The sequence below is a fragment of the Macaca mulatta genome, chromosome 1 (assembly GCF_049350105.2).
Source record: "Macaca mulatta isolate MMU2019108-1 chromosome 1, T2T-MMU8v2.0, whole genome shotgun sequence".
In the NCBI taxonomy this organism is placed as follows: domain Eukaryota; kingdom Metazoa; phylum Chordata; class Mammalia; order Primates; family Cercopithecidae; genus Macaca; species Macaca mulatta.
In genome coordinates this window covers 34084808-34112152 of record NC_133406.1, presented here as the reverse complement: position 1 = coordinate 34112152, position 27345 = coordinate 34084808, and the positions used below count along the sequence as shown (strand labels likewise).

The 27345-nt window shown below is 38.2% G+C and overlaps 1 protein-coding gene across 1 annotated transcript in view; it reads right to left on the bottom strand.

The window, feature by feature from the left end:
- The window catches only part of PAPPA2 (pappalysin 2), a 303315-nt gene that overhangs the window by 176820 nt on the left and 99150 nt on the right, over positions 1 to 27345 (bottom strand). Inside the window, exon 3 of the mRNA XM_015123561.3 lies at positions 4685 to 4830. Within this exon, the coding sequence (XP_014979047.3) occupies positions 4685 to 4830 (146 nt within the window). The remainder of the gene's footprint in view (positions 1 to 4684; positions 4831 to 27345) is intronic.

The following is a 27345-nucleotide window of genomic DNA, read 5'->3' as shown; positions in this document are numbered from 1 at the left end:
TTCTATGAAATTTATCACATACATACATTTGTGTAATCAACACCATAGTCAAGATACTAAACTGTTCTATCACTATTAACATGTCCCACCTGCTATCCTTTATGTCACAAATACATCCATACTCTTCTCAACCTCCGACCATGTATTGCCTCCTCATTCTTAAACCCTGGAAACCACTAGTTTGTTCTTTATCTCTAGAATTTTACCATTTTGAGAATACTGCAAATGTGAAATGTTATACCATGTAACTTTGAGATTGGCTTTTTTTTTTCACTTAGCATAATGCCCTTGAGATCCATCCAAGTTTTTGCATGCATTAATACTTTGTGGAGTAGTATTTCATTGTGTGGATGTACACAGTTTGTTTAAGCAGTCAGCACTGAAGGACACTTTTGTCATTTCCAGTTTGGGGCTACTATATAGAAAACAGAAAACTGCTATGAAGATTTATTCATGTACTAGTTTTTAAGTGGATATATATTTTTTCATTCCTCTAGGATTAATGACCAGGAGTCCAATTACTGGATTGTATGGCAAGTGTAAAATATCTAGAATCTGTGGTTTGATATTGTTTGTCAGTTTGCAAGATTCTCAGTCATTATCTCTTTGAATATTGTTTCTGCCCACAATTTGTTTTTCTTCTTCTAGAACTCCAATTTACAATAGAAATTTTTCATGGAGTCTTAAATGTTACCTGAGATTTCTTCTGTATTTTCACAGCACTTCCTTTTTCAGAGCTTCAATTTGTAAATTTTCTACAATGGTCTAGTTCTTAAATTCTTTCTTCTGTTCATAAACCCATCTATTAATTTCTTAATTTTTCTTACTGGTATCTATTTTTAGTTCTAAAATTTCCATTTGATCCACTATTAGAGATTCCAGTTCTATGAACAAACTATGCATTTTCATCTATTTTTACTTATTAATCATAGTTAAAGCCAGTGCCCAATAATGCCAATACCTGGATAAGTTTTGATTCTGTATGACTTGTTTGTTTGGTTTATCATCATTTGACCCTGTCTCCTGAAATAGTTGGTATTTCTTTATTGATTGCTAGACACTGTGCATGAACAATTGTAGAGGCTTTCAATTATGTCTTTCTCCAAAGAATATTTAACTTTCTTTTTCTAGGCAGTTAGAATATAGGCAGATAAACTTTCTCCAAACAGGGATTAAGAGTGTTTCAGGAGGAAACATAAAAATTTTAGAAGATAACATTGGAAAAACTCTTCTAGACATTGGCTTAGGCAAAGAGTTCATGACCAAGAACCCAAAAGCAAATGCAACAAAAACAAAGAAAAGTAGATAGGATGCATATCAAAACCACAATGATATACCACATTACTCCGGCAAGAAAGGCCATAATTTAAAAAAATCAAAAACTAATAGATGTTGATGTGGATGTGGTGAAAAGGGAACACTTTCACACTGCAGGTGGGAATGTAAACTAGTACAACTACTATGAAAAAACAGTATGGAGATTCCTTAAGAACTAAAAGTAGATCTACCATTTGATCCAGCAATCCCACTACTGGGTATCTACCCAAAGGAAAATAAGTCACTATATGGAAAAAAACACTTGCACACACATGTTTATAGCAGCACAATTCACAATTGCAAAATATGGAACCAGCCCAAATGTCCATTAATCAATGAGTGGATAAAGAAAATGTGGTATATGTATATACCATGGAATACCACTCAGCCATAAAAAGGAACAAAATAATGGCATTTGCAGCAACCTAGATGGAGTTGGAGACCATTATTCTAAGTGAAGTAATTCAGGAATGGGAAACCAAACATCATATATTATCACTTATAAGTGGGAGCTAAACTATAGGATTTAAGACATAAGAATGATACAATGGAACTTTGGGGACTCAGGAGGAAGTGTGGGAGCAGGGTGAGGGATAAAAGACTACACACTGGTACAGTGTACACTGCTTGGGTGATGGGTGCACCAACATCTCAGAAGTCACCACTAAAAAATTTATCCATGTAACCAAACACCACTTGTTCCCCAAAAAACTACTGAAACGTTTATAAAAGTGTTTCAGGCTAGATCTTAGACTTTGTATAAGCTGTGCTACTTCTGTTTACCCTTGCACAGAGGGTGTCTCAGAGCCCCTTCTTCTCGACAAGGCCTCAACTCCCAATTTTCTCTCTTCTGTTATGAGACTCCTAAAATCACTGTTTGGCTTTTTAATATCTTAGATGTTATTTTCTACATGTTTTCTTGCCCAGTGGCCCTGAGAATGTAAGTTTAGTAACTAACAAATATCTTAAAAGAAAATCACAAGCAGAAAATCAGGCTTACTTTTTCTGATTTCCATTTCTCTAGGATGCTGGTCCCTCAAGTTTTGGTTACCCTGAAAACCTGAACTCTAATTTTTGTCTTGAGACCAAAGCAAGCTCTAGGCTGCTGCTCTCTGCTTTGCCTCTATGTCTTCCACTGAGAATTTGGCAATTTCCCTGAAAGGAAAAAGACTGAATTATATACAGGACTCAGTTCAATGCATTTTTCTTCTTTCTGAGATTGGACTCCTCATATCCTTGTTGCCTTAGCCAGTCTGATGCTTTCAAATAAATAATTTTAAAGTATTTTATCCATTTTTTATAGTTGAATGAGTCTTGCCAATGCCCAATTCTAATAAAGTTAGAAAACATTCAATGGTATGCCCCAGCCCAACAATTCTTATCAAGAAGTCATCATTTGTCTCCATAATGGCCAGGAAGATAATTTTTTAAGGTCTTTTAACCAAATAGATTCAGTTCCTATTGATAGACCTTGGCCTTATGGAAGCCACTGCTGGGTAAATCTTGCTGTCAGGACCTCCATAGACATACACCAGAAAGGTTACTATTGGTGATTGGAGTGTGCACCAAGTTGGAGATATTTTCTTATAGTGTTATATGCCCCCTCTGCTACTGTTGCTTTTGATTAGCGTAGCTCAAAACACCCGTACTCACTATTAAATGAATTACAGGAATATGACTTTCTAGTCCACCCATTGCTACCAGGAAGGCTAGAATGACCCACACTAGCTTTCATCTGGAAAGCACAGGGGTGTCTCCAGTTTACGTGACCATCTTGGAAATATATGACTGAAATCTACAGCCCCTTTCTGTCAGCTGTATCAAAAATCCTTTAGAACTTTTCCTGAAACCAATAGCCATGAAGTGCAGCCTATGACTTACAAATTTGTTTTCTGACAGGCCCAACAAAACATCTCATCCCACCCAGAAACCTCTCTTTCCCTAGTTTTTCACTCATAGTAATTGTAGATAAATCTAAATGCCTTCTTTGGTTTATAATGGATCCCTGGAAATATCAGGTCCTTACTTGAGGAACCTGACAGTATGCTATCAACACACGCAATGCTCTTGCCTTGGTAGCCTCAGGCCAACACTAACATCACAAATTTCTGATTTCTGATGTACTGAGAACTAAAAATACAGTTTAGTGATAAAAGGGCTCTAAAACTGAATCAGATACTATAGAGCCAATGAAACCCAGCTATGCATGCTAGCAAAGCATTTAATTTGGATTCTTACATGTTTGTCATTCATATATGTGTATATATACATTAGCATATATCCTCCATTTTCTGGTATATATAACCCTTTTGGATCTCAACCTGATTCACTCTGTGGATTTTTACCACCATTTCACACTTGAACAGCATTGAACAGCAACCTTTTTTTTTTTGTCTATTGCTAACGCATTGCTCATCTTCCTCCTTCCCCAATCTACAACACTGGTTATCTTTTGAATACTTGCTCATATTTTCTATGATTGTCAAGTCAATATGTTCTAGACTTCACTATGACCAAGTATTTGACGTATACAGCATTATGTTCTATTACTTTAATTTATTCCTCTCTGCTTCTTATATGATTACTAGGAAGACCAACTTTGCAGTACCTTTTAAAAATCATTCATAAAATTGTTTCCAGTCTGTCTAACCATTCTTTTTCCAACACAAAATATTACTCTCAATTACAGTAACTTATTTTAAAATAAATTTTTATAGAATGCTATCTAAGACTTTTTGGAAATATATACTAATTACGTTCAATAATTACTCTTTATCCATATGTTTATAAAATGGATGTAATCACTCTTATTGCTTGCTCAGTAAGATTTCCCTTTATAATAATAAGACATTGTAAAAACGATTATCTTTCTTGTGTTCAGTAGTTGCACTTGGTGTTAAGGTATCCACTGTTTGCCCCAGTGAGCAGGCAAACCCCACTTTTTGAATTTCCTGGGATTTCCTCAGGAGTCCTACCATACAAGAAGCCCACCAGTCTTCTGGAACAGTGATCACTGTAAAGCAGGTTTCACAGTCCAGCCACCTTCTTGATAATTTGATAGTTCCCCACTTGGGGCTCTGCAAGACTTAAAATGATCTTATTCTATGCCAGCAATTTATTTTCATCTAAATTATAGATTCAGTCTAGAACATCCTGAACATTTGTCATTGCTTGCTCTAATACGTCTTACCTGTCTATATTGAAACATTTTGACAGGCTCTATCAAGAGCCACTCTCAGCGCAAAGCAGTTAATTCACTGTGTAAATTTACTTTTTCTCTGTCTTTCTTTTTTCCCCAAACTTATTTTCACAAGCTTCCTTCAGTCTTCTGTTTTTTCCTACCATGTTTGGTCTTCATTTCACTTACCCAAATGAGTGACAGCGTCCTTGTCCCAAGGCCAGGTGGCAGCACCTGCAAGGTCTTCCCGCACTGAGCTGGCAAAGTAGATGTTGAGGAAGTGAGTACTGTTCAGCTGCAGGGCCTCCTTCAGCTCCTTCACACTCATGTATGCCCTAGAGAGCGTGCAAGATGAGAAAATGTCACAGCAAAGAATTGGTACTTAGAGAATAGCAGAGCCAGACTTAATCAGATTCTAATGGCACTCCCAGCCAGCATTACCTTTTGAAGGGACATGGGGCAGAGACCAGCCTATCGTGAAGACCAGAAGAAAAGGCACTAATACACATTTGGGATGCTCATACCAATAAATAGCATAATGACCTTTTAAAACACTATAATGTTTGTATGAATACTCCATATTTAACATCATACTCAATTCCCCACCCTACACCCAGATTATTTCTTCAAGATAAACCTAATGATCCCATGAATTCTTTGTCTTGAGAATTATTCTCAGGCCACAGTGAAGAAGGCCTTCCAACTCTCAGTTTCTTGTTCTTTCCATCACACTGCATGATCCTTGAATTCCAGTTCAAACTCTTTTTCAGTGTATGCCTACTTCAAGCATTATTTTTTAAAAGAAAAAAGAAAATAGAGGATAGAAAACATAAAGTAAAAGAGGAAAAAATGAGATGAGTTAAAAGCAGGGAAGCACATAATAAAGCTATTGCAAAGAATAACAATTATATAGACATCTCTCTTTCTAGTCCCTTAATCCATAGAAACTCTACCGTACTCCTATTACCTTATGATATTTACCAAGTATGTTTATTGGTGACTTTGAAAGCACTAGGCAATATTATGTTTGCATTGATGCACAGAATTAAAGGTCTGTTAAAAACACATGACTTGTGGCTTATAGAAAAGGACACAAACATTTGGTCTCTTTCTAAACTCATATATAGTCAAAGACCTTTAGCTTCTCAGCATCAGTGAAACTTAAAACTTTACCATAAGCAAACAGGGCCTTTCTATTCTCACTGAAGTGTTATTTTAAGAAGGAACAACTAAACCAGAGCTCAATGGCCCCTTAGACTTACTAGATGCTCCCCACAGTGGCCATGGTCTGCCATTCCAGAGATAGGAATGTTCTTATCACAGCGTCAGCTGGGCAGACAGCCTGGCCGCACAGGTTGGAAATTTCTTTTACAGATTATGCTTTGTTGATGCTATTCTAGTAGACAAGCTGCAGACACTGAAATCTACCGCCCCAGAAGCTCATGTTAGGACAGCATGACCCTTCCCCTCTAGCTTGCTCTGCCTCCCGACCGTTAATGCCATCTATTTCATCCAAGTGTAAGATGTGCTGGCAAAATCACCTGAGAAAGGGCAATCCCAAAGATTGTTTATTTGTTTTCTGGAACAGAACCAAATATAGGAATAAAAGGAAAGACAAAAAAAAAAAAAAAAGATCTTGCTTTAGAACGAAAGATGTTTAGGAGAAAAGAGCTTTTAAAATACCATCTTTTATTGACTTATAATATCTTGGAAAACTAGCTCTCAGCTGCAAGAAATCACCAAACTCCAAGAGATGACGTCATATGTGATCAGGGGGATAGTTCTCTTGTTGCTTTCCTGAAGACACAATGTTTTCTGAGTTGTTGCCTGGTTTTCCTGATACATTAGTCACATTCTCTTTTACTTTCTCCTTTATTAGAAATAAGTATAATTTCCTTTATTGATGAATTGATGGTTTGGGGGTGATGATATCAAGTGAGTCTTCAACGTGGAGATGTTTCAATAGGTCAGAAGATAGAGAGGGGAAGAGAAAAGAGAATAAAATAAATGAAAAGAAAAAGAAAGAGAAGAAAAGAAAAGAAGGGGGAAGAGAGAATCAGAGACTGAGCATGGGCTCAGCTCAGGGTACCAAGGAAGAAAAGCCATACCCTTTCTCTGTTCCTATTCTTGGATTCCAATTAAAATTGGGAGTTGGTAACTTGACAGCTTTCTCTCTCTTCTCTGCAGGCACTTCTCCAACCTCCCTGCTCCTGGCATGGCTTATTTTGGCTATCTGTGTGCTACTGGCTTCTTTGCCTGCCATCTAGCAGTCTTGGACACCATCCTCCCACCCTCCCTCAACCCAGCAGTTCCACTAGTTTCTCTTGAGCAACCTCCAAGGGGCCTCCTCCTCCACCCCCAACCTCATTAGCTGGTTCTCCTCATCTTCCTTTTCTTCCTTGCCCAATCCTCTCTCCAGCCATAAATTACCCTTCCAGATCACAGTATTTATGTCATGCTGGTAGCAAACTGGGTATGGTTACTCAGACTCCTGTACTTCCTGGAGATAGAGATATACGTCATCAAGTATAAGGGAGAGAATAAATTTTAAAAATCTAGAAAGAGTCATTAACTGAATTGATAGAAGAAACCCTTATTTTGCTGGAAACAAAGACTACCGTCCAGACTTTCCTCTAAACCAGTGAGAGCAAACATGCAGAAGTCAGTGTGTCTGATTTGCATGCAGATTGCTCTGTCTACTGCAACACAGGTAACCATTTCAAAAGTTAATCGGAGCTAATGAAGATATATGTCTTAGCTTCTCAACCAATATGACCAGAACCCAGTTCATGGGCTTAGGATGAGAAAAAATGGACATTATTTTCAAATTTAGAGATTAGCACCTTACTTCAGAAATGATTAAGAGATAGACGTGCCATTCAAATTAGCTTAATATTCAAGGGAAGGCAGAATGCCACACATAAATGCAGTGAAATGCATAAAGGGCATGCATTGACCAGAACTTTGTATTAAAAGGGGATAAACTGCATTAATCTGCTTAATTTCTGCCAGGACCTACCTTTCCTCATGCTCTGTACACTCTAGATAAGGATACTCACTTACATGTCTCCCTGAAGGACTCAGAGTGACCAAAGTTATGTCTTGGTTTTTATAAATATTATCTCAGTAACAGGCTGTCCTTGGGGCTGACATATCAAGCTGTTCTGCCCCATTGCTCCAGCTTGTTAGTTCTGACATGCCCCAAGGAGAGTGCACATCTGCTTCACCATTCTATGACTGTCACCTACTGGTTTGGGATTAGCCATTGCCGGGTTTCTAGTCTACCATGTTTCATTGCCTCCCTGCCTTAGTGTATTCTCTCTGGCTTCTGCCATGCCCCTGACAGCTGGCTCTCCAGCCACATCCCAGTATCTAAATGTACACACAAACTGCAACTACTGCTTAGTTCCCAACTAAACAAAGTAAAAGTGTAGGAAAAGTGATTCTTTGTGCTGTAGTTTATTAGTTAAAAAACCTCGTTGTACATTGATAGAAATTATTCAAGAAGGAAGCCAGAAATAAGCAAAAGATCCTGAGCTGTCTGCTGTCTGAAGGAAGTTGAATCAGTATCAAAAATTGGCATGTAGAAAACAAGACATAAAGGATGGATGTGCACCTTGAGACTGGGACCCACAGCCCTACTTCCCACAGTCAGAGTAAACCCATGCCAAAGGAGGAGCCTGAACGCACTCCACAGTTGATACGGCAGCCACCTGCAGAAGGAAAACAGATACCCCTAAGGACCTTCAACCAATTCCCCTCACAGAAGCAACGTGTGCCTCATAGACATTTGGGTTTGGTTAATCCTAAGGCTTCCTGTCATTACTGTAAAATATGGTTCTCTATCCAAAATATGCAGGAGGGTCCCCTGCCATTCCCATCCCCTATCCACTCTCCCACTATGTCTCATCTTTCTAGGGAATATCACCTTTGACCTGATCCCCCACCCCATTCAGTGGGCCCACACCTTGGGACTTGTGGGCCCCTGGAAGCATTCTCCAGGCTGCTCAGTGCAACCTCAAACACATAGTTTTCTCTGTTCCTGTAAAATTCCTTTTGCTCTTAGGTGCATGGAACTCTACTCATCCCCATATACTCCTCACTTCCTTTCATTTTTTGTTTTCTGGTTACTGTTCTCTGGTTTCTGTTTTCTGGAGTAAAGAGTTCCGGTACCTGATTCCTGGGCTCTCCCCTTACTCCACCTCCTATCATCACCTGAGGAATTTCTTTTTTTTTTTTTTGAGACGGAGTCTCGCTTTGCCACCCAGGTTGGAGTACAGTGGCCGGATCTCAGCTCACTGCAAGCTCCGCCTCCCAGGTTTACGCCATTCTCCTGGCTCAGTCTCCCGAGTAGCTGGGACTACAGGCGCCCGCCACCTCGCCTGGCTAGTTTTTTTTTGTATTTTTAGTAGAGATGGGGTTTCACCGTGTTAGCCAGGATGGTCTCGATCTCCTGACCTCGTGATCCGCCCGTCTCGGCCTCCCAAAGTGCTGGGATTACAGGCTTGAGCCACCGCGCCCGGCCGAGGAATTTCAACACTTGTGTGAAGCATCCACTGAAAACAGTCTTACTCTCTTTTTTTTTTTTTTTTTTTGAGACGGAGTTTTGCTCTTGTTGCCCAGGCTGGAGTGCAGTGGCACGATCTAAGCTCACCGCAACCTCCGCCTCCAAGGTTCAAGTGATTCTCCTGCCTCAGCCTTCCTGAGTAGCTGGGATTACAGGCGTGTGCCACCATGCCCGGCTACTTTGTATTTTTAGTGGAGACAGGGTTTCTCCATGTTGGTCAGGCTCGCCTTGAACTCCCAACCACAGATGATCCGCCCGCCTCGGCCTCCCAAAGTGCTGGGATTACAGGTGTGAGCCACCGCACCTGGCCAACACAGTCTTATTCTTGACCTCCCTATTTCTAATGATCTTCACTCACTTCCCTTTGCCTATCCATTCTCATTGTCACCCTTATTAAGATTTATTTATTTATTTTTCATTTTTAATCTCATGAAGATTTTCAGTTCCACTTGTCTGTACTTTCAATTGTTTATGGCCATCTCCTCTCCAGGGGTAATCTGAAATTTTCAATATTCTTCTTTTGCTCCTCTCACCTCAACTTTTCTATTTTCATGACTCTTAGTAGACGCTCATACCTCCTTCTTTGATGATAAAATCAAGCCCATTCATCATGAACTTTATCACTGGGTCACTGGGTCTCTCTCTCTCTCTCTCTCTCTCTCTCTCTCTCTCTCTCTCTCTCTCTCTCTCTCACACACACACACACACATTTACTTTCTTACCTATTTGTATTCCCTTTCCCCGATCCCACAAGATGAGGTTTTCCGAGAAAATCCTAGCTAACACCCTGTCCTTTTTCTTCTTCCTTTCCAATTCAAACTTTTTAAAGGAATAATTTTTTCATCTCCCATTCACTTTTTTCCATGTGCCTCCTAATCCCACTATAATCTGGCTTTCATCTGTACCACTTTATCAAAATTGCTTTCATTAAAGTTATCACTGACTACTTAAGATTCTCTGCCCAGAAAATTAAAAAACAAATCATTCTCTTATTGGAACTTCTTGTTGCATTTTTATATTATTAGTTATTTCTCCCTCCCAAAACTCTCTACTTCCTTTGCTTTCATTGCAATGCTCTTTCCTGGTTCTCTTTCTGCTTTAGAGACCAACAATCTCAGTCTGCATTGTGAGTTCCTCTTTTCCATTATAATTTTTAAAAGTTATTTCCCAGGGTTCTGTTTGTGGTCCATTCTTTTCTCACTCTCCATGCTCACCATTGGGAACCTTTCTATTCTTAAACTTCAAAGCACCATCACTATTCGAGTAACTCCCCAACATAAATGTAACTAGTACTACCTCTCCTCTAAGATTAGATTCTTGTTCTTTTCCTAGCAATTCAATATTTCTACCTGGTTTGTGCACAGAAACCTTGAAGTCAGCATGTCAGTGTAATTGGTGGTTCTATCTGAGTACAAAAGAAAGTCAGACAAAGTGAATTTCAATGCATCTGACATAATGTTCCAGCTGGTGAATCTGTTGACTTGTTTTTCCATGAGTAGATTTGCAAGAAGGATTGAGTTTTGGTTAAATACAGAGAAAATATATGCCTGTGTCCATGGAAAGATTTAAAAATCAAGGACAAGAGAAGGAACACATTGGCATTTTGTCCTCTACCTAATCTTACAACTGGATTTTGAGATTTTTAGGAAGAAACTAAACTTCATAAAAAAAAATTTATAAATCCAGGATAGACAAGCAGTTCTGCTTGAAGTCCTAACAACAAAACAAAGTACTAATGAGGATAAGGGTTGCTGTCTCCATTTCTGGCAAGAATTAAGGGACATCAGCACCATTCTGACTCTTGAGAGTTTTACAGCCTTGGATTGCATCAGGTGCCAACTCTCTAAGGCCAGCTTTTCCCCAGAGAAATAGGGCAGCGCATCATCTGGAAATGCTGAGTGTCAGCAGACAAGGTAAATACCATTGCCAGTGTTGAATGGTAAATAGCAGGAGAGCCACGGAACCGGTGGGCATGAATTGCAAAGGCACACCTTTCTGGAGACTCCAAAAAGGTACACTGTATGAGGATAAGATTTTATAGTTACACATTGAGCTAATGTAATTTGACTGTTAATGGTAGTATGAGCTCATTCATGCCCACAGCATTATGTGGACTGTGGATATTCAGTTTCTCTAAGACAATGCTCACAATCTTCCCCATACCCATTTCTCCTCCCTGGTCCCTCTCTGAAGTGGTGCCACTTCGAATACTCTTTCTATGACACCAGTAGAAAACACAGAATTCCTCCCTCATTCCTTGCTCTCCTTCACTCCACCCCCTCAGTACAATCAACCAACTGCTGATGACCCCAGAAAGAAGAGACATGGTGGTGAATATTGTTTCCCTTCTGAAAGCCACACAAGAGACCAGACAGTATCATCACCAGAATATCATCAACCAGGAATATATTTGTTTCTTGAAATTCAAATATGGAAAACCTGACAAGACATTATACACAAAATATTAACTAATGTTTGCTGACTCATGTAGAAATGAATACTACTAGAAGCAAAATGGAATTTTCTCTAGAAATATTTGTGTTGTAAGAACTTGAGGTTGAAATAAAAGAAATAATCAGAGATTGAAAGGACTCAAAGTCTGGTGTCATAACACTTTAAGGTAGTCAGAATAATGCTCTCAAGGATGTCCGTGTCCTAGTCCCTGGAAGCTGGGAATATGTCATCTTACATGGCAAAAAGGACTGTTTAGATTTGACTAAAAGTACAGGCCTTGAGACGAGGAGATTATTCTGGATTATCCCAGTGGACCCAATCTAATCACACAAGTCCTTAAAAGCACTTTTCCTACGTGTCATCAGAGAAAGAGATGTAGTGATGGAAACAAGATCAGAGAGAGCTAGAATGCAGGCTTTGAAGAAGGAGGAAGGGGCCCAAAGCCAAGGAATTCAGGCAGCCTTCAGAAACTGCAGAAAACAAAGCAGTAGATTGTCCTCTAGAACTTTCACAAAGGCACGCAGCCTTGTTGACATCCTGATCTTAGCCTAGTGAGATTTATGTTAAACTTCTGACCTACACAAGTACAATACATTCATGTAATCTTAAGTCACTTTGCTTACAATAACTTATTACAGCAAGAATTGAAAGCTAATACATCTCTTTTCACTTCAAAGTAATACCATTGGAAAATAAAAGAGCATAAAGAGAGTGAACATCTGGCTTTAAAAGATGGTATCAAAGGAAAATATTTGTTTAAAAAAAACCTCTGAGACCAGAATTATGGACTCAAGAGGAGGAAAAGAACGTACTCCACCACTCCAGGTTTTGGCAATATTTTACCCACCATATCAAGAGAGCCATATAGTAAAATTTATTTAGAAGGGTAGGATAAAAATAGATAACTCATCATTTACAGATACTTAGAAAGACAAAATATAAAGCACACAAAAGAAAAGTGTAGTGAAAGAGGTCCCCAGGAGAACTTGAGAGAAAACAGTCAAGAGGGAGCCAGTGTGTCTGGAGCACAGGCTCTCAGGCCGGAAGAACTTAGTCTCTAGGCTCACCTCCCCCACTCAATGGCTATGTGGCATTGGCAAGGCACCTGCCATCAATGTATCTCAGCTTCCTCAACTGTAAGATAGGAATAATAAAAATAACTATATGAAAATATAGTAACTAATACACAAATATATAGTTATAGTAACTAATGAAAATAACTACATGAAACCCACCTCATACAGTTATCGGCAGGTAAAAAATGGATAATATCTTCATAAATGTGACACTTTATAGTGTCACACATAAACATTCAATAAATTTTATTATGAATACCAATACCTATGGCTTCAAATATCTACTTAGCCAGAAACAAAGTTCAAATGTCATAATGTAGGAAAGCAAGTGTTATTTCCAAGACTTGGAAGAGAGCTAATCATAGCTTATGTCTAAGGAGCAGGTATACTTTGCTTAAAAGGTGCAACGGAATGGAGGCAATCCCACAGTGCAGAGAGGAAGAAAGTATACTTCCATTCACGCCCTAAAGTCAATCCATGATGGGAACCTTTCAACAACAATAAAGTAGAAATGAAACTCTCCTGTGCACAAACTACCGTTGGCCTGGTAAGACACAGAGTAGTGTGGAACTTGCATTAGTGATTCTGAAACCTCCCAAAAGCAAGTTCCAAAATGGTCACAGAAGAGGGATACAGTGATTAACCCCAACCTCAAGTGAGATGATCCCTGCCTGAAGGCTGCTTCTGCTAATAGCAACAGCACCTCCAATAAATACTTTTCTTGACTCTCAAAAATTTCAAGAAACAACAAAGAGATATAATAGTTTGATTTTAATTCTCACTAATAAGAAATAACTAGCTGGTGATGTTGAGTGAGTAAATTTCCTTATTGAAATAAACCTCTATATTTTTAGTATTTATAACAGCTCAGGCTGATAACACTAAAATTTCAAGCTTTAGCAAATTAGATTTCCAAAAAGGAAATGATTTAATGCGTAGGACTCTCAAGGGGAAAATGGCCCTTTGGAGGTGGAAGGATAGAAACCTTAAAAATCAATTTAATCCTAGATTGTCCCAATAAAACAGAAAGGAGATATAAAGCATCAAAAAGAACCAGGTATTAAAAGAGAACTCTCTGGGAAGCTAAAATTTTAAGAGAACACGTGTAGATTTTGGAAGGAGTAATAGCATAAAATGGTTAAAAATAGAGCAAAAAAATAAAGCCTTGAACCAACATAAGCATGAAAAAACACAAAGAATGATAAATTTTAAAATGTATTTGTTTCAGAGCATTGATAAAAATATAATATACTGATACAGAAGGGAAAAGAAAAACAACCTGAACTCTTAGAAATCTGCCTTGCTACCAAGATGAATAATTATGAAAATGGAAATCCGCTCAATAATTTATTTACCTGGTACCATTTATTTAGTACTACTAATAATAGTGATCACAATTAATTCAGTCCCAACTGTATGCCACATGCTTTGTATATATTTTCTCCTGTAAATCTCAAAACAACTTTATGAGGTTAGCACAATTACTTCATTTTACAGAAAAGAAATTAAGGCTTTCAGAGGTAAAGTGTCTTCCCCCAGATCACATAGATTGTAAGTTTTGGAGGAAAGTTTTAAACCTGGATTCCTCTAATTCCAAAGCATGCATTCTTTCTTCTAACCTTAAATTGGTTTCCCTTATTATCTGCAAGTCACTGTGCTAGACCCTGGCAATGAAAAAATACAGAAGACATGGCTCTTGTTTTCAAGGAGCTCAGTCAATGAGCAAGACAATTATGTGAACAAATAATTAAAATACAATGTGACAGGCACCATAATAGAAGTGTGTACAAAATTACATGAAAGAACAAAGGACAGAGTGAAAAATATGCTTAGATAATCAAACATTAATAAGACACTTATTAATGTGGTAGATCTTGTGTATTAGTCAGCATATAATTATTCCACCTTCCTTCTAGTCTGTCTCACTGTTCTGGAGGACAGAGAAGCTAAATTTTACATTTCTCCAGCTCCTTTGCACCCAGGGATTTGGAGGAGATTTACAGTCTACCATCAGTAGCTCTTCATGTTAGAGCTAAAAGGTGACTGTGAGATGATCACCTTGCTTCTCACTGCCTTCACTGACTTTGCCTGCAATGGCTGGGCAATAGTGTTCTGGCATCCAGCCATGAGCAATATGGGTCTTCAGAGACAAGCTATGGGGCAAACCCTCTTTGCTGGTGTGGATCTATATAGGCACAGCATGACTTAGCGATGACATCAGTGGTTTCTTGATCTCCAGACAGCTGCTGGCCAGCGTGTCCCTGAAACTGGCAGTTCTAATGGAAGCTTCAGAATTCCCACCTCCCTTTCTGTGGCAGGTATAGCAGCTCCACTTGCAGACCAGTTCCATAATCTTACTCTGAGAGATAGTTCTAGATATCCAGCCTAAATTCTACTACTCTAGCCCTTACAAAGATTTTGGAAGCAATTCAATTCCTGTATTTAATCCCTTTTTGGTTAAAATAGCTACAGTGGTTTCTGTTTTTTGCAACTATATCTTGACTGATTCAGAGACATTATTCCAACTGTGTTTTCAATATTTGATATTCATTCTCGTGGTAGAAAGGTCAGGAAAGATATATTTAAGCAAAAGAACAATGCAACAAAGAGAAATTACAAGTGATAGCTGACCGAAGAAATAGTGCGAGAACTGTTTTTGAATGAATTAGTCTCCAGAATCATAGGAGTTACTCATAAGACCCCAAAAAGATCTGTTTTGGTGTTTATATAACAAATAATTCCAATCTTTGTAGATAATAGAGTGATGCAAGGAGGCTAAAGACTGAAAGATATTTCAACTGCTGATACAGGAAACAGGCGAGATTTGGAAACTATAAATTAGTCAGCTCAATGTCAATTCCCAGAAATATTTTCAAGGCATTATTAAATAAACAAATTTTTACTACTTAGACAAGGAAGAAGTAATTACTGGAACTATCATGAGCTCACCAGGAACAAAGAATCATGCAAAACGAATCACATTTTATTGTTGTTGTTTTGATTATTTTGTTGAATTTTCTAGAGCAAGACACTGTTTTGGAGAGTGTACCCTTGATTCAACAGGAAGTTGGATAAATCTCTCATGAGATCTTTATAAGGAGGGTGGAAAACGTGTATAATTATAGTTTTTTTTTTTAATTTTTTATTATTTTTTGAGACGGAGTCTGGCTCTGTCACCCAGGCTGGAGTGCAGTGGCCGGATCTCAGCTCACTGCAAGCTCCGCCTCCCGGGTTCACGCCATTCTCCTGCCTCAGCCTCCTGAGTAGCTGGGACTACAGGCGCCCGCCACCTCGCCCGGCTAGTTTTTTGTATTTTTTAGTAGAGACGGGGTTTCACCGGGTTAGCCAGGATGGTCTTGATCTCCTGACCTCGTGATCCATCCGTCTCAGCCTCCCAAAGTGCTGGGATTACAGGCTTGAGCCACCACGCCCGGCCTATAATTATAGATTTATAATAACTCACACTAAATCCTGGGACTGTCCCCAAAATAGTTTTTATATACCTAGACCCGATATCTGTATTTGCCCCTATTTCATTCAGTAATTTAATCAATGTCTTGCAGTAATTCATACGATGTAAGTTTGTCAAATTTGCAAACAACATGACTGTTAAATTGGCCTCAAAAAAGTTATAATTATGAAAGTAAACTCAGAAAGTAAAATCTAAAAGTTTCTGATGTAAAAAATCTACACTTAAGCACACACACACATAAACAACTACTAAAATACAGCATTAGAAACTCTGGGTTTAACACCAATCAATGGGAGGAAAATGCCTATAGCTTTCAGTTGCCAACAGTGTTCCATGGCTCTCCTGGGGGAAAATGTATAGACTCTTAGGCTGCAATCCTAGGCACAAACACTGTGTACTGCCACGAACAGATCTGTCCTGGATCAGTGCTATGCTTCTTTAAGGACATTACAACTTTGGAAGACATGCCCAGAAGAGGTATACTAAAAAGGAGGAAAATCTGGCAACCATGCCATGGGAAGAATAGTAGAAGAAATGGTGCACATGTAGTCTAGATGCCAGGGGTGGGGGCAATCTTAAAATTGTTTAAATATTTGAAAGTTGATTTCATGTAAGAGCCTCACTCTGTGCAGCTCCAGAGGAAAAAACTGGGGCCAATGAGCAAAATTATACACATCCATATATTGCCTCAGTATACAGAGAGCCTTACCAAATTATAGTTGTTAAGAAATTACATCCCTAACACTAGAAATATTTAAGCAGCAGCTAATGGGTTATTTGGCAGATATATTAAAGAGATAAGTTCTTATATTAAGCAGAATACTAAATTGAACCATCCTTCAAATTCTGAATTGTCACAATCTTGAAGATTAAACACATTCTCATTATTTCAATGATTATCTTAATACAAATGATTTATGTATCTGTATATCCTCTTTTTAATTTTCTTATACTTTTTGAATGCACCTACTGGGGTAACTATTGTTATGAGTTAAATGTGTGCCCCATAAGATGTTGGAGTCCTAACCCTGAATACCTGTGAAGATTGCCTTATTTGGAAATAGGGTCTTTGCAGATAATCAAGTGAAGATGAAGTCATTAGAGTGGGCCCTAATCTAATATGACTATGCCCTTCTAAAGGGAAATTTGGACACAGGAACAGATTCCCATAGAGGGAAGATTATGTGGAGACACAGAATGAATGTCAGCTACAAGCCAAGGAATGCCTGAGACTACTAAAAGCTAGGAGAGGAACCTGGGACAGAATCTCCTTCACAGCCCTCGGAAAGAACCAAATCTGCTGATCTTGGACTTATAGCTCCAGACCTGTGAGACAATACGTTTCTGTGGTTTAAGTCCCCCAGTTTGTGGGGCGTTGTTACAGCAGCCCTAAGAAACTAATATAGCCCTCACAGTCAACAGGTCATATATCTCATTAGTATAATCTTCCTACCCAACCCATATCTCCATTCTTAGTTTTCTTTTTTATTCATGCCATAAAAATTCTGCTAGTTGCTTAGCTTAAGCTACAGCTAGACACCTATACATCCAAATATTTACTAAATTCTATAGAATTTCCTTTCCCAAAGTCTAATGTATAATATATCTGCATTTTTCCTGTCCCACTGCCACTATCTGGAACAGATTCTTTATTTCTGATGTTCAATAATGTCTTCTTATTTTTCTGTCTCTAATATCACATCCATTCTAGTCCACCCTGTACAGCATCAAAACTGATGTTCTTCTGTTTACTCTTGATACCCCATGACTTACATAATAAATAACTTAGATTTTCTTTTAGTTTCCTTTGCTCAGGTATGGCCAGCACCACTGTGGCATTGATTGAATGAGTGGATTTACTCATTAACACCAAGTATGGCTTTGCTTTTTTATCTACCTCCCTGCTTTGCTGATGCTGTCCTCCTTCTACATCTGTAATTATCAAAATCCTAACTGACATTCAAGGCCTCTTTTCTATAACACTTCTTCCATGAAGCCTTCACTGATCACCCCAGCCTAAACTAATATCTATATCTATATATCTATATCTACTCAGCCTATATCTGAATCCCTGTGTCATTTAGTCTAATCTAAACACACAATATAGCAATAATATTTAAGCCTGCTTTGGCAATATTTGCAAACAATAAAGATCTTACTTCTAGATATTTAAAAAGATATTTATATGAATTTCAATTATGCATCAACCACAATAGTATAATATCAAAAATATGTAGTATTGGAATGGATTCTTTATTTCTGATGTTCTATAGTGTATTATTGTTTTTCTGCCTCTAATATCACTGGTGTTCCTCTATTTACTCTTGATACCCTGTGGCCTACACAATAAAGAACTTAGATTTCCTTTCAGTTTCCTTCCCCCAGGTGTGGCCAGCACCACTGTGGCATTCATTGAATTAGTGGATTTCATATGTATATACATATGTACATATATATATAATAGAGAGCATTCCTTATTTCATTAGCTGGAGAAAGATCCCAGAAGGCAAGTATCATTCCTTTCTCAGCGTGATAGCAAGTTAGCACTTCATCTTGCATATTATCAAGTGCTTATTCAATAGTAGTTGACTATGTTGATGCTGGAGATGGACTCCAAATGGAAAATAAGGCAGATAATCCTTCATTTTTTCCCTCCCCTAGGTTCACTGATATTGTCCTGCTGTAGAATCCCCTATTAGGATGTTAGCCATGCAATGCCTTATTCACCCCCATAGCTTTAGCTATCATATATATGTTAATATTTTCTAAATTTATATGATACTCAGATCTACATAACCACACAGATAATAAGTAATAAGTATCTCTAATTTGATTACCACACAGGCCTCAAATTCCCACCCAAACTTGTTGTTCTTTCCGTTTCATACTGCCTGAGCTATCCAATTACTCAATTTAAAAACTAAGAAATTATTTTGGATTCTTCCTCTTCCTCACTACACCGCATTCAATTAATTGCCAATTTCTGTTGGTTCTATTTATAAATGTCTCTTAAATTCGACCACAGCCTTCTAGTAAGCTTCTCTGTTACATGTTTTGCACCCCTTGAATACAAACTCCATGCTTTCTTAAGACTGACCTTTCTAAAAGGGCAGATCTAATCATGTTCCTTCTCTGCTTTAAGGAACTCTAAATGTCTTACTATGGTTTACAAGACTTTTCTGGATCTGGCTGCTGGTAACCTCTCAGGCATCAATCTTTCTACTTCCTTCTAACTCTCATGAATGTTTCCCTCTCTCTTATCCAGGCCACTAGGATTTTGGACCAATAGCTTCTTCCTTCCCTGCCATACCTACCTCCAGGATAACTTCTTTCTACCTGACAGATTTTGATATACATATTAATTCTGGGAAGGCTTTCCTAATACCCTAAATCCTGGTCAGGTGCTCTTGTCCACGAGCTTTTGTGACACCTTTTACTTTCACTGCCAGAGCACCTGGCAGAATGCTGCTTCTTGAGGATTCCCCAATTAAACCACAGACTGTGGGAGTAGGAATGCTGTCTGGGCTTGTTCAGTATTGTGCCCTGAGTATGCAGCACAGGGTCTGAGATTTAGTAGTTGCTCAGTAATTCCTCTCTGAATTAATGAGTATGTCCCCCTCGCCTCTAAAGTCAAAGTGTAAAGAACTTTCAATGACCAATGTTCTTATAAGACCAGTTTACTTTCTCTATTTCAATAAAACAGAAAGTCTAGAGTTCAGTTTAGTGCATGTATGCTGTCAAAAATAACTGACTTCTGGTGTGTATGTCTCTGTGTGTGTATGTGAGAGAGAGAGAAAGAGATTACAGAAAGAATGCTTCGTTTGAAAACAGGATTTGAAGAAAATCTTTAAAATGTTCTAAAGCAATTGAGGAAAGAGGTTTAACAGAAGAGAGAAGAAACACAAGAAAATGACTAAAACACTGGATGACTTCACGAGTTTTTACCATTAGCTGAGACACATCATGTGCGCTCCAGTTACCAACAATAACTACTCTTCCCGGGAAAAGCTTCCTATTTTTAACCCTAGTGTAATGCCTGTGGAATTACATTGCCCATTCCCACTCAGGCTCTGAGAGCTTATCATCATAGAGTGTTTTTGCCAAGAATCTGCTCTGCCCTTAGTCACCACACAAAGAGTTGTCAAAGACAGAGTGGGGAGAGAGGTTGGGCTTTGAGTGTAGTTTTGTTTCTTGCTGCCTACCAGTGGCAGCAGGTCCTATATACTGCTCTTTGGAGTTTAGCTGTTTCAGATATAACTAGACTCTGTGGTTTCAGGGAATTCTACAGCAGAGCAATATCAGCAAACCTAGGAGAAGGGAGCAATGAAGTATTATCTGCCTTGTTTTCCATTTAGAGTTCATCTCCAGTATTAATATAGTCAACTACTATTGAATAAGCACTTGACAATATGCAAGATGATGTGTTAAGTTGCTGGGACCTGTGCTCAGGGAACCAGAAAAGAGAGAGAAAGTTCAATAATGAAAGTATATTCAGGAAACAACAGGTGTTGGAGAGGATATGGAGAAATATGAACACTTTTACACTGTTGGTGGGACTGTAAACTAGTTCAACCATTGTGGAAAACAGTGCGGCAATTCCTCAAGGATCTAGAACTAGAAATACCATTTGACCCAGCCATCCCATTACTGGGTATGTACCCAAAGGATTATAAATCATGTTGCTATATAGACACATGTACACGCATGTTTACTGCGGCACTATTCACAATAGCAAGGACTTGGAATCAACCCAAATGTCTGTCAGTGACAGACTGGATTAAGAACATGTGGCACATATACACCATGGAATACTATGCAGCCATAAAAAAGGATGAGTTTGTGTCCTTTGTAGTGACATGGATGCAGCCGGAAACCATCATTCTCAGCAAACTATCGCAAGAACAGAAAACCAAACACCTCATGTTCTCACTCATAGGTGGAACTGAACAATGAGATCACTTGGACACAGGAAGGGGACCATCACACATCAGGGCCTACTGTGGGGAGGGGGGAGGGGAGAGGGATAGCATTAGGAGATATACCTAATGTAAATGATGAGTTAATGGGTGCAGCACAACATGGCACATGTATACATATGGAACAAACCTGCACATTGTGCACATGTACCCTAGAACTTGAAGTATAATAAAAAAATAATAATAATATACAAAAAAGAACAACACATCAAAAAAAGAAAGTATATTCAGAAATCTATTTCTGAAAAAATATATTCTGAAAATCTAGAAAGAGACAATATTAATTTTGCTTTATTTTAAAAATTAAACGTTTACTTTTGATTTATATATCCTGGGACAGTGATGGAAGGGATCTTTTCTGAGGTTCTCAAAGCCCTCAAACTGGCCCAGGAAAAGATGTGTAGAATCAAAAGAGAAAAGAGGATAAACTCTTAGGAACAGAAATTTTTATTTTGTATTTCTTTATTTGTATAATTTACAGGGAAGCAGTGTAATTTTGTTACATGGATATACTGTGTGGTGGTGATGTCAGAGTTTTTAATGTGCCTGTCACCCAAATAACATACACTGTACCCATTAAGTAATTTCTTGTCATCCACCCCCTTTCCACTCTTCTACTTTTCCGAGTCTCCACTGTCTATAATTTCACAATCTGTGTCCATGTGGGCACATTATTTTTATCTGACTTATAAGTGAGAAGATGCCATGCTGACTGATGTAAGATGGCATCTTATTGTGGTTTTAATGTGCATTTTTCTCATGATAAGAAATGTTGAGCATTTTTTAATCTACTTGTTGGCCGTTTATATGTCTTCTGAAAAATGCCTATTTATTTTCTTTGCCCATTTTAAAGTGATTATTGTTGACTTGTTTGAATTTCTTGTAGAGTCTGGGTGTTAGTTCCCTGTCAGATGAATAGTTTACAAATATTTTCTCTCATTCTGCAGGTTGTCTGTTCAATATCACAATAGATGCAGAAAAAGCATTTGATAAAAGTCAACATCACTTCATGATAAAAACCATGAGCAAACTAGGCATAGAAGCAACACACCTCAAAATAAAAAAGTCATATATGACAAAACCACAGCCAACATTATACTGAATGCAGAAAAGTTGAAAGCATTTCTTTCAAGAAGTAGAACAAGACAAGGATGTCCACTTTCACCACTCCTGTTCAAACATAGTACTGGAAGACCTAGCCAGAGCTATCAGGCAAGAGAAAGAAATAACAGACATTTAAATTAGAAAAGAAGAGGTCAAATTATCTCTGTTTACCAATGACATGATCTTATGTCTAGAAAACCCTGAAGACTTCACCATAAACTCTTAGATTTGATAAATGAATTTAATAAAGCTTTAGGACACAAAATTATCATACAAAAATCAGTAGTGTTTCTATATATCAATAATGATCAAACTGAAAAACAAATTAAGAAGGCAATCCCAATGACAATAGCTATGAAAAAAAAAAAAAAAGCCTAGAAATACACGTAGCCAAAGAAGCGAAAAGTCTGTACACAGAAGACTATGAAATACTAATGTATAAAATTGTAGATGGAAAACCATCTCATGCTCATGGAATGGAAGAAGTAATGTCATTAAAACAATCATATTGCCCAAGCAATCTATAGAGTCAATGCAATCTCTATCAAAATGCCAACTTTTTTTCAAAGAATTAAAAAAGAATCCTAAAATTCATTTGGGACAAAAATCAGCTTGAACAGCCAAAGCAGTCCTAAGAAAAAAACATAGCTGGAGGCACCACATTACCTGACTTAAAATTATACTGCAAAGCTATGGTAACCAAAATATATAAATGTATATACTTATATATATTATATCCAATATAAATACAGACTCATATATCAATGGGACAGAATAGAAAACCCAGAAATAAAGCCTTATATCTATAGTCAACTGATCTTTGACAAAATCAACAAGAATATACACTGGAGACATTATAACCTTTTAAATAAGTGTTGCTGAGAAAGTTGGATTGCCATATGCAGAAGAATGACATTGGACCCCTATCTATCATCATATACAAAAATCAACTAAGGATGGATTAATGACTTGAACGTAAGACTTGAAATTATAAGAATACTACAAGAAAACCTAGGGAAAACTCTTCTGGACATTGGTCTAGGCAATGACTATGAATGACTATGATCTCAAAAGCACAGGCGACAACAACAATAATAGACAAATATGAGACTTAATTAAACTAAAAATCTTATGCACAGTAAAAGAAATAATCAACAGAGTGAACAGGAATAGTAAATTAAAAAAAATAGGCAGAAGAAAAGAAACTGGCAAAGAGGTCTGAGAAACAATAATGAAGAGATACAAAGAAATCCAGCAGAATTGGCATCTCCAAAGCCAAGGGAGAAGATCATTCTAAATGTTCCTGGCAATTCAAGTAAGAGAACAGAAAATTATCCATCAGAAGTAGAAACAAGGAAAAGGTTGGCAACTTTGACAAATGCAATTCCAAAAGAGCAATAGAGACAGAATCAGATTGCAGTGAGTCCGAGAGAGAATGGGGCATAAGGAAGAAAAGGTATCGGGCATAGACAAGAATCTCAGCCACAAAGAAAGACCATAAGGAGGAAAGGGAAAGATAAGTCAGCACGCAGAGAAAAACTGAAAGCTTTTTATAATAAAAGACTTAATCATTACTAAATTTGTTGAAAAGGAAGAACCCAATAAAGAGAAAGAAAATGAAGAATAACAGAAAAGACCATATAAGAAAGAAAATGAGATGCAGAGCCCAGCAGGGGAGATCTACCTTGGATAGGAATGTTGAGGAGACTGTTGGTGCCCCATCCAAATAGGCACCTCCACCTCCTACCTGCTGTGATTATTGACTGCTAACAGCTCATGGATGGTCCCTTTCTTTAGAAAATTTCCTTAGCCAAAGCAGCTGCCTCACAGGAGGCTATGTTTGCCTCCTCCCAGGAGCAGTTCATAGACAATGACTGATTGACAGAAGGGCACAAAAAGCCAATCTCTTTGCCCCAAGGTGGGACTAAATCCATGTTGCAATTCATTCTCCAGAGCTCCCTGTAAGATCAGACTGAAGTTAGACTCCAGCTGAGACCACATCCTTGCTTAGCCCCCTGTCCTGCCTTATCCTGTTTTCCTCATTGCTATTAGCTAAAATAACCCCTCAATAAATCACATGTGCCCAAATTCCTGTCTCAGGCTTCACTTGTTGTGAACCTCCTCAAAGACAAAGAGGAATACATGCTAATGCAATAAAAGGCGAGGATGTAATGGAAGGAAGAATGCAGAGTTTTGAGGATTGGTGTCCTTCCAGTGAGGGAATGTTCCTTTAGTTTTTGCTGTGTTCTGAATGAAGTGGAAGGGGTATGATCCTCTAAGAGTGGTGAGATGATGAGTATGGAGATCTGAGAAGACTTAGAAGGCACGGAACACACATTGTGAGGAACAAGGAATAGGAAACAACTTACTAGGGGGACATAGGAGGATTGGTTGGACGGTACTCAAAACATATACTTCCATGCTCACCTTTTCCCAAATCCTGTTGTAACTCCTGCTTAAAAGTAGCAGACTAAGTCACTAAGAAGTGACTTCTGCATTTAAAATGGTGGTGTAGAAGCAAGCTGGCTTCACTCCCACTCCTCTCCAGAGAGAAAACCAAGAACAAATATAAATTGCTGAGGTTATCACTAGCAATGTCCCAGAACCAAAATGAGATGGAGACAATTCCCAGGGTCACAGAGAGGTGAGAATTGGACTCCCATATCTAAGATGCTCGTCCCTACAACCTGCCCAGCACCATGCATGCAGAAAATTCCCCCAACTCATGGTTTCTACACTGGAAAAATTAAGATCAAGATGGATAATTAGCTTCCCCAGTATCTTAGGTTTCCTGGCAGGAGAACTAACTGTCCCTGTCTCAACCCATGGGAAGCATCAGGAGTGACTGAAGGGGGAAACATACCTGAGGACAGCCAGAGACAATGAAGAGTACTGGAAGACCTAGCCAGAGCTATCAGGCAACAGAAAGAAATAACAGGCATCTAAATTAGAAGAGAAGAGGTCAAATTATCTCTGTTTACCAATGGCATGATCTTATGTCTAGAAAACCCTGAAGACTTCACCATAAACTCTTAGATTTGATAAATGAATTTAGTAAAGCTTTAGGACACAAAATTATCATACAAAACAATGAAGGCAACAGAGAGACAAAACAGAGAACAAAACAGAGACAATGAAGAGAGGTGAAACTACCATCCCCAGACCTGGAAACTCTGCTTTGTACTTTAGCCAAAGAAGATGCAAAATCAGAGTGTCTGTTCAGCAGGACCATGTTGTAGCAGATTTGTTCCACAGGTGCCTTGGGCATGAATCCCTAGCCAGCTTTCCCACACTACTGGTATATTTCCTTTAGGACCTCTCCAATTTGGTGCAGGGCACACTCTGATTGTTTACTAGAACCAAGGTAAATCTGGACTTAAGGTGCCATCTAGTGTTGAAAAGGAGGCAGCAACCTAGTGGAAAACAAAGAAAAGCAACGATAAATTAGGTACATTACAAAGAATCTCTAAGCAAACATATCCAGTATAAAACAAAACAAGCCAAAAAGAGAAGTTTGAAGTAAATAGCTAATTCGTCAATGCAAAGACATAGATGTACATCCACAAGAAACAACAGCAAATAGGGAACCAGGACCACCCCCACCGCTGCCCTCGAAAATCAACAAAACAAAGAACCAGTGACTGACCCTAATGAGATGGTTCTATGTGAACTCTCTAACCAAAAATTCAAAATAGCAGCATTAAGGAAACTGAGTGATCTCCAGCATAACACAGAAAAACAATTCAGAATTTTATCAGAAAAAATTAACAAAGAAATTGCCATAATAATTTTTTAAAAAACAGAAATGTTGGAACTGAGAAATATATTTGCTGAACTAAAAATTATATTAGAGGTTTTCAACAGCAGAATGAAGCAAGCAGAGGAAAAAAATAGTGAGCTCAAAGACAGACTACTTGAAAATACACATCCAGAAGAGAAAAAAGAAAAAAGAATGAAGGAATGAAGATTGCCAACAAGGTATAGAAAATTATCTCAAAAGACCAAATCTAAGAACTATTGGTGTTTAAAAACAAGTTGTGCAAGAGCAAGGGACAGAAAGCTTATTTAAAAAATAATGACAGAAAACGTTCTTTTTTGTTTGTTTGTTTGTTTTTTGAGACGGAGTCTCACTCTGTTGCCCAGGCTGGAGTGCAGCGGTGCGATCTTCGCTCACTGCAAGCTCTGCCTCCGGGTTCATGCCATTCTCCTGCCTCAGCCTCTGAAGTAGCTGGGAATACAGGTGCCCACCACCATGCCTGGCTAATTTTTTATATTTGTAGTAGAGATGGGGTTTCACCATGTTAGCCAAGATGGTCTTAATCTCCTGACCTCATGATCCACCCGCCTCGGCCTCCCAAAGTGCTGGGATTACAGGCGTGAGTCACCACTCCTGGCTGATAGAAAACTTTCTAAAGAGAATTTTCCTCAAGAAAACTTTCTTGAGAAAGAGATAAAATTCCAGATATAGGAAGGTCAAAGAACACCAAATAGAATTGAACCAAGTAAGTTTACTCTGAGGCATATAATAATCAAATTCTCAAAGGTCAAAGACAAAGAAAGGATTCTAAAAGAACAAATGGCACATAAAAGAAGCTCAAATTTGTCTGGCAGCAGACTTCCCTATGGGAAACTATACAGATCAGGAAAGAGTGGGACATTGTTTTCAAAGAGCTGAAAGAAAACTACTGCCATTCAAGTATATTGTCTCTACAAAAGCTATCCTTCATATATGAAGGAGAGATAAATTATTTCCTAGATGAATTAAAGCTGAGAAACTTCATCACTACTGAACCTGTCATATAAGAAATGCTAGAGTTCTTCCATCTGAAAAAAACCCCCACTAATATGCAAAAGAAAACATTTACAGGTATAAAACCCACTATTAAAATTAAGTATACTGAAAAATGTAGAATACACTAATAGTGTAATTGTGGTGTGCAATCAATTCATAACACTAGGAAAAAGCCCAAAAGACAAATCTATCAAAACTAATAAGAGCTACAACAATCTAACAAGAGATAGGCAATATAAAATATGTGAATTGAGACAACATACAGTTAAAATGTGGAAGGGATAAAGTATCAACTTTTAAAAAGTTTTCTCTTTAATTCTTTGTATTACTTTCCTTGTGATCTAAGGTGTCATCTCTTTAAGATAACTTGTTATATCTATAAGATGTTTTCCTGAAGCCTCATGTGGCC